The sequence below is a fragment of the Sander lucioperca genome, chromosome 18 (assembly GCF_008315115.2).
Source record: "Sander lucioperca isolate FBNREF2018 chromosome 18, SLUC_FBN_1.2, whole genome shotgun sequence".
In the NCBI taxonomy this organism is placed as follows: Eukaryota; Metazoa; Chordata; class Actinopteri; order Perciformes; family Percidae; genus Sander; species Sander lucioperca.
Window position 1 is genome coordinate 12,798,936 of NC_050190.1, and position 13,242 is coordinate 12,812,177.

Below are 13,242 nucleotides of genomic sequence, written 5' to 3' on the forward strand. Positions count from 1 at the left end.
CATTTTGTGCTGAAGAGGGGTCTACTGAAGGCCATTGATGAAGTAAAGCTCAGCAAATCGACCTATTTTGGAAAATGGACAGTAAGGGGTATAGCCTTGCTGAGGTAGATAACCTGAGCTGGCAAGTTAAGTGTTGGAGTGTCTCAGAAACGGGGAGAAGAGCCACACAGGTAATATATCCTGAAACGTAACACCTCTCTATTATCTCTATGTCCTATACTGCTATAGCTCATAGAAGCAGTTAAGTGGCGTTGGACAGGCTAGTCAGTGCAGATGCAGGTTAATTAGTGCTCTTCCACTCTGTTGTGGAGAGATAAGAGCCTACAAATCCTCTTAAGAGATAGACACACAGCCTGAGCTGCACACAAAACATGGCATTCTGGGACAAATGTGTTGTTATGAACTCGCCCACAGACATCCGCTCATCCCCCTCAGTTTACATGGCTTTCTATGCCGGGTCTACATTCTCCAGTGTACAGGAATTTGCCACGCCTTCCACCGCAGGCAATCCTTTACATGTTCAGAAAGAGAGTTTCAGAAAGATTGTTCAGAAAGAAAGAGAGTTTTATAGTTAGCCCTTATGCTAACACAGACAGTCCTGAAGGGATGGTGAAAGTTTGTCAGATGTGAGATGGGGGAGTGAGGCTTTCCCTGAGTTAGCAAAGGATACAATTCTTTTCAGTGATGAAGAGTTCTGCGATCTGTAAAGCACAGACAAGGGACAAAATAATTAATTTCCAACAACATTCCCGGTTGTGATGTCATGAGCTGTCATAACAAGTAATTCTGGTCTCTTCGCAGCACCATTGGTCTGATCAACATCATGCCACACGTTCCAAAGTTCTGGTGTAGAGGCTTTGTTTTGACATCAGGAACATTCCTTCAGGCATTACTAAACAGAATTAAAAATGTTGCCTTGCCTTTGTATATGTAATCTGCTAGGACTTTGGCCTGGTTACACAGTGCCATAAAGCCTGTGACCTCAAAAATAATAAAACAATAAACTGTGAGCAGTCTAATAACGATGCTACTGTATATTAGTGCTGCGTCCGGTGCCTCATTTAGCAGCACGCACACTATCACTCCTACTGAGATTGAAATGATCTCACAGTGTCAACACAGGGACACGTGATGCACTGTACTGTTAGATTTGACATTGGTGTTAGAGATAACAAGGTTGAATGTGTCCTGTGTGCTGTGCAGTGTGATAATATATGTCTATCCCTCTAAAGGGGAAATTATGCAAATGTGTCTATGCAGCTGTGCAAATACAAGTTACAGCAGATTTTGTATAGGCATATTGGTACTGTATGTGGGTGTAAGACAAAACGGAGAGAGTAACATTGTGTTGTGAGTGTCTGTGTGAGTGTCTTCAGGCATCTGGCTCACCTGGTGTAGGCAGTTGGGCAGAGAGGTGAAGCTCTGCACATGGGTCAGTCCCAACAGGCAGCTGAGGAAACAGTGGAGGGCGGCCTGATACTCCCCCTGCTGCTGGAGCTGCTGTCCCAGCTCAAACAGGCCCTCCCTCCCCCTGTTCAGCATCCCCAGTCCCAGCCAAAGCCAGCACTGCCTCCCATCAGAGCTCCACCGGCCGAGGACAAACGCTCCTCTCCTTGCCACTCCACTGAAGCACCACAGGTAGAAAGAAACAAGCCACACAAAGAGTGAAGATTAAAAAAATGAAGCTGCTCACATAAACACAGACAGAGAGGTGCCAGAGGGAGGAGCGAGCAGCACAGCTTTCTCTCAGTCTCGTCTGAGCACTGTAAGTCAAGGACAGGTGGTAAGAAGCAGGCTGAGGGAGCTCCGGCGACTCACACAGAAAAGATCCATTTCCCTCCCTCCTCCCAGGCTGCACCAGGAAAGGAGGACAGAGGAAGTCGGGGAGTATTTGCTGTTAGAGTGGCAGAGCGGTTGACCAATCCCTGCTCTGCTCATGTACAGTAGCCCTGCCAGCATGTGTTTTGCACATTGGATCTCTCTCCACTCCTTGAAAAGGGACCATGCAATGCTGTAGTTGATGAAAATCAAATATAGTGTGCACATGTTCTGTGATGTTTAAATGTAGTATATAATGAGACATTTCATCCAGTATTTCTGACCTAATTTTCCATGCTATTCTGCATTCACAGAGTAGTGCATTATGTATATTAACAGTGTGTGAGAGAATCCCTTTAAGTCTTACTGCCCCACTTATGATTTATAAATGAGGAGTGCATAGGAATTATGCACCAAAAAGAAAACTAGAATACATAATGTGTGAGCATGTTTCACATTACCTCAGAGAAAGCAAGCTTTTGTAAATTATCTAAAGCAAACCAGAGAGAAAATGCAAACACAGGGTCATTAGGAACAGCCACTGTATGAGAGAGAGAGAGAGAGAAAGAACTTCCCACTATCCAAACAAGGACAACAAATATTTATTCACAAGGAGTGCCTCCTCTGGATGTGTGCTTACTTCCTCTCACACTCTACTAATTAACATTAATGTGAGGCCAATCTTTGCCCCGGGAAAGAGAGAGAGAAGGAGAAGAAGTGATACTGGTACTACGTGGTAGTTGATCCACGGATGATCCAGAAGATCATGAATGGATCTCGACTTTGTGAGCAGTACTCCTCTCCACCGTCACTTCATTTGGACACGTGCGTGGTAGCTTGAGGAAATGACTGGGGAATCACAAAGCAAATAGGCAGAGTCAGTCTCCATTAGTGTCCGATACACCTAGCTAAGCAAGATGGGATTTTAATGGTTGTGAATGCATTAAACTTACACTGGCAGGTCAGACTCAGGGAACTGTGAACAGTGTTCATTTTGGACTAACAGCATCCAGAGTAGGCATGAGATTCTGACGGTATGATAACCTTCAGCAAAAATATCACGGTTTTACGGTACTGCAATTACAGCTATAAATGTATTAATTTTAAAATGTCTGGGTAAAAAACAACAACTTTTTTTCCATTGAACACAATGTATTTTATTTTTAAACTGACTGTACAGTGGCAGGGAGAGGGATTTCTAAACTGCACTTTCTGTCCTTGTAGACTCATAAAAAACAGCTCATAACTTAGAAACTGTATGACAGAAAATTTTAGTGGTTTTGAAACCGTGACTTTTTCAAACCGCGGTATACCTTGAAACTGGTAACTGGCCCATGCCTAATCCAGAGCTGGAACTTGATTATGCTGATGGAGGGTTGCCTTATCCCCTCCAACTGGAGAACACACACAGGTGATTGTGCTCACTTCACTGTGGCGTCAAAAGAGTTGAGTTAGAAGGCAGCAAGAAAGTTAGCAAATCGTCTGATGTGATTGAGTTGGAGGGCCACTGGCTGAATCTCAGTGTTCAGTCCTAATTGAAAAAGAGAGGGCTCCATCTCCTCATTACAGGCCAGTAAAGCTGAACAGAAACACATCAGCTGTGAGATGGCGGCACAGAATGTTCTTGATGTCATGTTAACATTTGACAACAACCATGCAACAGGAAACCCACCCAAGCAGGACTGCAACCCTTTCAAGCCGAACAAGTGTTATGATGCATAATATTTGATATAACAATATAGCAATATGTATTTCAAGAAGTCACTGTGCTTGTTATTTTGGGGGGTAAGTAAGGTTCTAGTTACTTTGAGAGCAATCTGAAACATACTTATGTATTCAGTTTTGTATATATGTGTCTGTATATATCAGACACACAAAATACAATAAAGAAAAACATTTAATGAAATAAAGTAAGAAAAAAGCAGGAGGAAACCAGCAAAAGGTGTAAAAATATATACAAAAAGTAAATAAAACACACAAAATATATAAGCACATAAACAAATTACTCTAGGTACATAGCTTGTCCATACATTAGTTTAGTCAGTACTCTATATTTTAAAGCAGGTACTGTTTTCGTGTCAGGGAATCTACCACGCAGGTCAATATTTCAAAGCTGTCCTCTGTTTATAGCCTCAGACTTTCAAAATGTTAACATTGGAATTGAGGTAACTCTTAGCCCAAAGATCGCTTTTGACTATTTACTTGGGATTGTCACCATGTAACTGCAAATTTATAGCTATTTTATAGCTTATTTTACGCTGTGTTTTAATACTGTTGGGAAAGTCCCTGTTATATTCTGCACTGGCTGCAACTTTGCATAGATTGGAGAAAATACCAACCTGCTGCAACACTGCTGTTTTCTGACATGATAATATGAAATTGTTGCTTGGAAGAATGACTAATTCACCTTACTGGCACCACAATGCAGTAGGTCTTCCAACTTTTTGTACATGTACTGACAGTCATTTTGACAAAGATATTGACTGATGTCCGCTATTCTACAGTGCAAGAATTGGAAATCTACCTGTAATTGGAATATTGATCGTCTGTCTTGCAGAGTTGGTGGACAAATACATCAGTGCAATCAGTAAACACTCTCCACAGCACCCGTTCCTAGGGAAGCCAATACACCAGACTAATGCAAATGAATGGTGAGGAGGCCCTGGCTGGAACAGAATGCAGAGTAGAATGAAACAGGGAGTTATCCACAGATATAAATCATCAGCAGGTTATTGCAGTAAACCTCAATATATTCAATTAGTGCTAATGCTTTGTGTAATCTGTATTTACACTGTGCTACCATGAGTACATCTTGAGCTGGTGTAAAAATCACAGTACATCCCCAATAAAGACCTGCAAAACTTTATTAGAGGGTTAAAATCAAATGGCCTTCTGTTTTATTCTGGAAATCTTGAGTTTTGCAGAGTTTGACTATGTGGATATTTGCACATTCCTCTTCTTCTGACTCACGATAAGGTCATAAATCTTAGATGATTTCATAAACCATTTGTTAGAATAATGCATTTTGCATTGTCCAGCAGGTTTGAACAGGAACATTGCCTCTTTTGTGTCCTCGTGTCATTTCACAACACTGCGCATGGCCCTACATCAGCATATCCTATTTATATTTTCTGCATTGTGCACATACAGCTACTCTATGCAATTTTGCTGTAGCCTAGAGGCCTCTGGTATAGAATATTTTACTCTGTGTGAGTGACAGCTATGTCCCTCGCTACAATACGCCAACTCCAATGATGTGAGGAGAGGATCAAGTACTCACTCTACTCAGCACCATAGAGATCCTGCTGGACTGAGTCTTCTGAGTCTAATAGTTGCACACAAAAAACACCATATGCACTGTTACTGTTACAGACGTGAAACCATGCATCCCTGCTGAGATACACATATTGTGTGCCTTTACTCTGGATGTTAGAGTCTATGGTCTTGGCCTTCTGTTTAAACCCCTCCACTCCCCATTCCTCTAAGATTCAGGCTCTGGCAGTTTAATAGGCTTGGACGCGACACCCCCAGCTACTGAAAGGCAGTTTATGACCTCCATGTAATCAGCAGTAAATGCTGCCACCATCTGTCTCTTTTTACTCAATTATCTGACCCAGTGACTTTTACTGTCAAACACTGTCCAGGTAAACACAGCGACGCAAATCCCCCAGCTAAGATTATGACACATCTATACATCATCCCACACTTCTTTATGATTATCTTTTGGTCAGTTCTCATTCCAGCAGTGCTTCGAACTTAACCGCTGTCCCTCAATTATGAGCTGAAAATTCTAGTATGAATCACCATAGATCTTGTACAATTACAGCTGTGGGGGTGTTATAACTTGAATCCTCATTTCTGATTCATTGTGAAAGGGTCACATACAGTATACAGCCTATACTACACACTCAGCATGACTAACACTTTGAAGCAAGAGCTTTATTTACTTAATGATAACAGCCTCTTAACTGGGTTTATAATGATTCATCACAGTATGTTAAAATCAATTTATTAACAACTGTTGATTACAGGGAATACCTCATATTTTCTTTCTTATGCAACTGCTATTTTGTATGTATATATTAGTTTTTCTGTATTTGTTTATTTCATATTAATGTTTATGTTTATTTGTTTATGTATGCACCTTTCACCAAGGCAAATTCCACATAAGTGTACTTATTGTTGCAATAAAACCTTTCTGATTCTGATTCATCATCTTTTGCTCCACTCTTGCACCCCCTAGTGGACAAATGGATGGGTGGGTGGATGAAATCTGACTTGCTGTTTTCACAAAGCTTTGCGAAACAGGGGGGGTTAATCAATGTGCATCTCTGTAGTTAAAGAAAAGTCTCATCTACATTTTAATGTCAGACATCACTGTTGTAATGTCATTTTCTGTGATATATCATTTCCAAAAATGCAAACAAAAAATTGAAATTGTAAGTGAGGAGTTGTAATCAGCCACATAACTCAAAATACTTCTGTGGGCAGGGCCTTTAATCTATAATTACGGATCAAATGTTTAAGTTGATTATATATTTTGTATGCAAAATCAAAGCAAATAGTAACCATTGCTGTTAAACAGGGCCATCTGTCGGCAAAAAGAGTCATGGTTTCTTTTCTCTATTTTGGGAGGTTAACTGCGAGACAAAAGCAAGTGTGAGAAGACAATTTACTTCTTACTGTTAAATTGGTATGTCTATGACAATTATACACCTTTAAGTCACTTGTGACAGCCACTCAGATCGGACTGCTGGCTGTTTGAGACCATCACTTACTCCCACTCGCACCCGTGATACTCCCTGACTCACATTTATTTACATGCCTCTACTCAAGACTCTCCTTCTATTCTTCTCTCTTCTATTCCTGCGTTTGTCTCAGCTCTTTTAAATGCTTATGAGACATGATGTCAGAGTGTAAGATAGGAACAGTGACACTCACAGCTGCTTACTCACTCTAACAAAGATATGATGCTACTTCCAGTCACAGGATCTCTCCCAGACCTTGTAGATGTAACCCTATTTCACACTGCATGGTCATACTGCACGCAGGCAGTCATTACGACCAGGCACCTGGGTCCTTTGTTTGCTATTTCTCCATAAGAGGCAGGGAGATAATAAGAAAATCAAAGGAAAAAAAATATTATTCATATAGAGCATCCAATCTAAATTGTATTTAAAAAAACAAATATGTGACACATTAATGCAAACATAAAAGCTAAGTGCAATCAAGCTATTGGCAGCAATTCACCTATGGTGGCAGTAACATAGTACCTGCTGTCCATCTTACTCAGGAAATAAATGTCTTGTCCACACAGCATCAACTCACAGCAGATTGCCATGCCAACTGGTATCAGTCTAGTGAAGAGTTTTTCTAGTTGTACAATGGGTCAAAGGGTTAATGTCTGTGATTAATTGCAAAAAGACTGTATGCCACCTGTCAATAATGCTCAAGTGTCAACAAGACACCTACAGCCTCGATGCTGCTCATCATTTCATCATTTTCTTTCTCCCATGATCCCCCTCTTCCTGCGTAATCATGCAGGTGTGGGCCACTCCACCAAAGCGGTTGCATTTGGCTGCTTTCTCCCCTTCAAGGTGGAAAAATAATGACATCTGGGTGGTTTTAATAACAACACAAAGCCCAGTGATGTTTTCAATATGAGCTGAAGACAAACAGATAGCTTCAGTTGGCAGAGCACTCCTCCGCCTGATAGGCAGTCACCTCTTCTCTGCAGGCATCTCTCTACAGCAGCTTCATCTTTTCCATCTCCTGCTCAAGGGCTTTTTTAAAATCGTATTTCAGTTTCAGGTTCTTGGTGACTGTCTCCGTAAACTGAAGCTGGGTCTGACTGTCGCCAGTTCTTTCTTCAATACTGTCAGTCTTCTGCCTTTCTGCCTGGTCCTTTATGTTAGTTGACTCATCCAGGGGCTCAGCTGGAAGTGCTCTGGAGGACAGATTAAAATGCTAAGATGCTTAATTTACATGGTGAACATGGTAAATATTATACCTGCTAAACATCATCATGTTAGCATTGTTAATGTGAGCATGTTAGCATGCTGATTTGAGCATTTAGCTCCAAAAACGTAGTGTTGTCCAGCCTCTCAGCTGCTACCTTTGAAATGCTGATGTCTTGTTGAAATACTTGTTAATATGTGTATTTGTATTTGCAACCTCTTTTGTCTTTGTTGTGAGAGCTATCCTAAAACAGCTCAGGGACCTAATCTGATAAACTAAAGCTCTTTGCAGAGCCCATTTTAAAAGTAGCACAGTGTAGTCGAGCAAAACTATCAGGCAAAACAGCCCTATGATAACAAATCCTGCTTTTTGAAGCAACGCTGAGAAAACCTTAATTTGATCCGTTGCGCCTGCAGCACTTCATATCATAACAAATAGCTCACAGCTTTAAAGGTATGCCAGTGAGGAAATTAAAGGTCAAGTGTTATCTCTTTCCACATTCAGTGACCCACAGAAATGACCATGGCTATGTGATGCTGCTGCCTCGGTGGTCAGTGTCACGGTCAATCAACCACTGATACAGATTCAGAGACACACACCTCACTCTATGATAACTCAATAGGTAGGTGGTGGGTGGTGGTGGTGGTGGGGGGGGGGGTTATTATGGAAGGGCAAAGAAGGCCAGTGACCAGCAGGGACTGGCCACACAGTAAATGTTTATGTGTCATGATTCATCCTTCAAGAGAAGCTCTCCACTTCTTCTCTAAAATTCCTTTTTATTATGGTCCATTCAAAACCGGGATAAGAGGCTTTTAAATTTAATCGGTTGGAAAATTTGGTCGTTTTGTTTTTGGTGGCGAACTGGTGCTACTGTACATACTTAATCCTGAGAATTTCCAGCCGTTTTACATGCGAGTGGTTTAGAGAGTCAGGGAAATAGGCTCATCGCTCAATAGAGCTGTGAGATTTCTGCTGATGACATTTCCATTAACAACAGGACATAATATGTTTATAGATCCCGGTTTGCTTGGCCCTTTAATTTCGCCCTCTGCAACACAGTTTCTAACAGCTGCGTGGGCGTGATGAGGAGGGAGGACTTTATAGATTGTCCATACAGTGGATCTACAGGCAGTAAATTGTGCTGACAAAGCATGGTAAGGTGACTGGATTAGAAAACTACATCGCCTGGTGACTTATAGAACATGCAGAGCTTAATGAAGATGGTACAATGAGATTGGTATACAATAAGATACTGGTCATTTTACTAAATGTACACCTCAGGAAGTAAAATCTGTCATGCAGTACTATTGTACTCTTGAACCCGGCATTTTCAAATAATGATAATGGTGTGATGAGGTCATTGTGAAAAAATAGATTTTCTAAATCTAAGGAAGAACAAAAAGAAAATCACCAATGACAGCTATTGTAGCAGTTGCCAGACTTCCTGTTTATGTGTTCTAGCCCTGGTTTCAGCTGTTCTGGTGTTAACAGACAGCTCCTGTCACATGATGTCCATTAATTGTCAGTAAATTAGATTCAATTCTGTATGACCTGGTCTGCTTATTGAGTGTAACTGTGTTTGTGAGGCCTCAATATTGTGTTCCTTACCTGGCAAGGAGATTTTTAATGCGAGAGCAGACATTTGTGAATCACGATTATATGTATGATTATCTTGTGGAGGGAACACAATGAAGTCTGGGTTTCTTTAACCAGACAAACTACATTTAAATGCCTTTTTTTAACTGCAAATAACACATTCTAATGACGCTGATCTTCGTTCCAGAAGAACATTTTAAATTACCTAAATAAAAAGTGACCTAAATTTAAGTATTATGATTAATTGCACTAACCCCCAAAATATAGTTTTATTGATAGAAAACAATATGTATTTACATGTCTTAGCAATAAATAAATAAATAAAACAAAGCAACATAAATGAAGCATTCAAAGACAATATGATCAAAATATACACATATACATATAATTACATATTGTCCCCTCTATTATCCCCCCCCCCCCCAACAAAAACAAACAGGCAAAGAAGCTTACTGTCACTGTCTTTTTTTTCTTTAGTTTATTTTGACAGTTTTTCAGACAAATTTTATTATGTAAATGACACTGCTAAAAGTGGTAGGGGTGTTGGCTCCTAAAAACTAGGATTTTTAGATGTAGAAATGACAACCTGAGACAAACAGGCACTGTCCCCAGGTTGAGTGGATTCAGGTTGTGTTCTTTAGTCTCTTTGAATTGTTACAATAGGAAAGCTGCAGGACACCTGTACAGCCACATCTGCCCTGCGATGATTACACAAAAATAATTGCATTGGTCACCGGAAGCCAAGAGCTACTGCTCCATGAACTGTTTATTTACGGAGTCATCAACCTCTGGACAATTTCATCATGGGAAATAAACAACCAGGGTCACGTCCTTCACTGGTGAAATATGTCAACTCGTCTGTGAGGCACCACATTAATAAAACATTCTGGCACGGAGACATAAAACTCAAATATCAGGTGCACACTCACACACAAACTCGCACAAGGTTTAGGCAAGATGTAGCCCCGGTTTAACCATCTCAAATCAGGGTAAAAAAATAAAAATGAGAAGCAACAATTAGAAGCCTGACATCAAAATTGCAAAATATGCTCTATACCATGTAATTAACCTAAAACACTACATATTATTGGATATGCAGCATTGCATTATATATATACTGTCCATGTTGCATCAGCATTGTGATACTGGTTTGAGAAATTCTCTTTCCTAAACTACGGCAGCTCCCTCTCCTCCACCTGCCCAGTGTTGTTTATTAGCAATAATTGAGCTGAATCTAAGCCCTGCTCTCTCCTCCGCACAAACTCACCTTTTTAAAAATGTTTTTTTAACTGTTTTCTTCTGGTTGTGACGCCTGTAAAGCACATCCACTGAGGACGCCTTGTGGGGGCCGGGAACTCTCATGGGAAATCTAGTAGTTTGTTTGGCGGGAAACAGGAGGAGTAAACAAATGGATGGTGGTGGAGGATTTATGGCTTCCTGATGCATACATCTCTGTGGTGGGACAATCCCACCTGCTCAGCCATGGCTCATTCTGACAGGCTGCAAAGAGGCAGTCAGAGACTAACCTGCTGCTCCTGTGAGTCTTAGTATGTACTGCTGCTTTTCTGTTATAAAATACTGAAGTATAATGTACTAAAACTGTAGAATTACCTTCCATGCAGTAAATTAAACTGAGGCGAAACACGTGGCTAGCTGAAAGAGCTGGTGGTGGATTTGTGTCTGCTATAAATGTTGAAATAATTGGCTACATTTGCACTGTAGTTGGTTTAAAGGATAGCAGGCCCGACCTCTCACTTCTGCTTTCACCGCCTTCATCGCCTCCTGCTGCCGACAACAAGCCACGGAGCGCTGGTGGTCTGGCTATGTTCTCCAGAGAACAGGTCATGCCTTTGCAACGAAAACTTAAAGTTTATTTCCCCTTCAAAAGTAGGTAATTGAGCACTGGTTATCAGTGTTGGGAGTAATGCGTTAAAAAAGTAACGCAATTACAGTAATGTATTCCTTTTTGCTGTAATGGAGTAATATAACGCATTACTAATTAAATTTCGGTAATATTATACCCGTTACAATCTCAGTAACGCGAGTTACAACACATTTTGATGCAACATTTAGTGGTGTTTTATTTTTTTAAGAATTCACCAACACCGCGAAACACTTCTTCACAGGAAAAAAAACGCTGTGAGTATTATTTCCTGTTGCTGTATTCGATGGTTGAGATGACTGCAGAGACAGATACATTTGCGAAATGGACATTATTTTCAGGAGTTATTTACGCTGCGTTGAAGTGAGCTGTCCCGTCACTGTTCCCGTGGTCAGAGCCAGAACCAGAGACAGTACAGACAACATCTGTGTCCCAAAAGGTGACGGTACGTCAGCGCGGACAGCAGTGTGTCCGAGCTGCTGACAGATATAAACATGTTGGGAATTAATGTTTAGGCTTGCTACACGTAAATATCATTGCTATTGCCTATTGTAGTTTTACTCTATTTTTATAGCTTTAGTTACTTTGCATATTCATATTAATTTATATAAAATATTATGAATAATCTATTATGTATTAAAGTGGATTAAGAGGAGACTTTATTGATACGGTGGTGAAATTCACAAGCTGCCTGCCAAGTCAAACTTCTGCTGTTATCTTGGTGAAAGTAACTCAAAAGTAATGCAAAAGTAGTGTAACAATTCAGAGACAGTAATATTGTAATATAACTAATTACTCTCAAATGACAGTAACTAGTAATCTATAATGTATTACATTTTGGAAGTAACTTGCCCAACACTACTGGTAATGACCATATCAGTGACTATGTAACTACATGGAAACGGTCCAAATGATGGTTGTGGCTTGCACAGTAATAGTGTTACTGAAGGCTAGCTGTAGTCTCGCACTGAAGTCCCGTTGTAATTCAGTTGTTGCAGAAAATAGTAAACAAACAAACGCAAACCATTTCTTTTCCAAAGTAGATTAACACGTTGTTCTTACTCCAGGCTTCTTCCCTTGTGAACACCTCCGATCTTCACTCTTCACACTACGCTCCGATCTGCACACTACTGTTTACCGACGGGAGAGAAAGCAGAAGCGAAGATGCCAGTCGAGCCCGGTCGGCCCTGTTCATGTTGCACAGACATTTTAATTGCATTTGTGTCTGTTTACGAGGTACAAAGACACTCTTGATTAGATGCCCCGACAACTGGCATTTTAGCTGACTGGGAGCTCTGGACGTAGCTGCAGCAACACCAGTTTGCTATCATCAATTTTACTCATTTATTTTTCTATCGACAGTACTCTGAGATATAAAGCGATCAAGATTCAGGTAAAAATAGGCCGGAATTCTCCTTTAACACGTCTCTTTTAGGGACATTCTGCGTGATAAAAAGACAAGCCCTTTCCTTAGTTCAGTTGGCCATGATGCATAGCAGTAATTCGGTTAAAATGCAGCTCAGGTCCTTGTCCCTCTCTAGTCACATGACAATAAAATAAACTTTGTCATCATGAATAAGAGTTATATATATTTTATGAGTTCTGACAGCAATCAAAAACCAAGGTACCTGAATATTTTGAAGATGAAAATGTGAAGAACCACTTTGTGTGTAGAAATTCAGGAACAAACAAACAAACTGCAGGAAGAGTCCTGTGCCATATGTTAGGTGGCTCACTTGTTCGCAAGAAGACTGATAGCGGGGACATTTTACAGAATGAAATTAGCATCATGAAACAAATCTAACAGGATCCAAATTTGTATTTAATTTGTTATTTATTTAGCTACAGTGCAAAATTATTAGAACTTCACAGTTGAAGTGAATATGCTGTTTTGTTGTCATATCTTTTACATGACAAACTCATGGCAACAACAGAATACAGATTGCCTTATTTCTTGTTATGTTGTGACCTCCTGTAGCAGGTCAGCA

At 40.5% G+C, this 13,242-nt stretch overlaps 1 protein-coding gene across 1 annotated transcript in view; it reads right to left on the reverse strand.

Moving 5' to 3' along the window:
- The window catches only part of c18h14orf180 (chromosome 18 C14orf180 homolog), a 122,609-nt gene that overhangs the window by 15,980 nt on the left and 93,387 nt on the right, over window positions 1–13,242 (reverse strand). The window contains exons 2-3 of the mRNA XM_035994625.1: window positions 1,390–1,624; window positions 671–701 (exon numbers count right to left, since the gene is read on the reverse strand). Of these exons, the coding sequence (XP_035850518.1) occupies window positions 671–701; window positions 1,390–1,542 (184 nt within the window). The 5' untranslated portion in view covers window positions 1,543–1,624. The remainder of the gene's footprint in view (window positions 1–670; window positions 702–1,389; window positions 1,625–13,242) is intronic.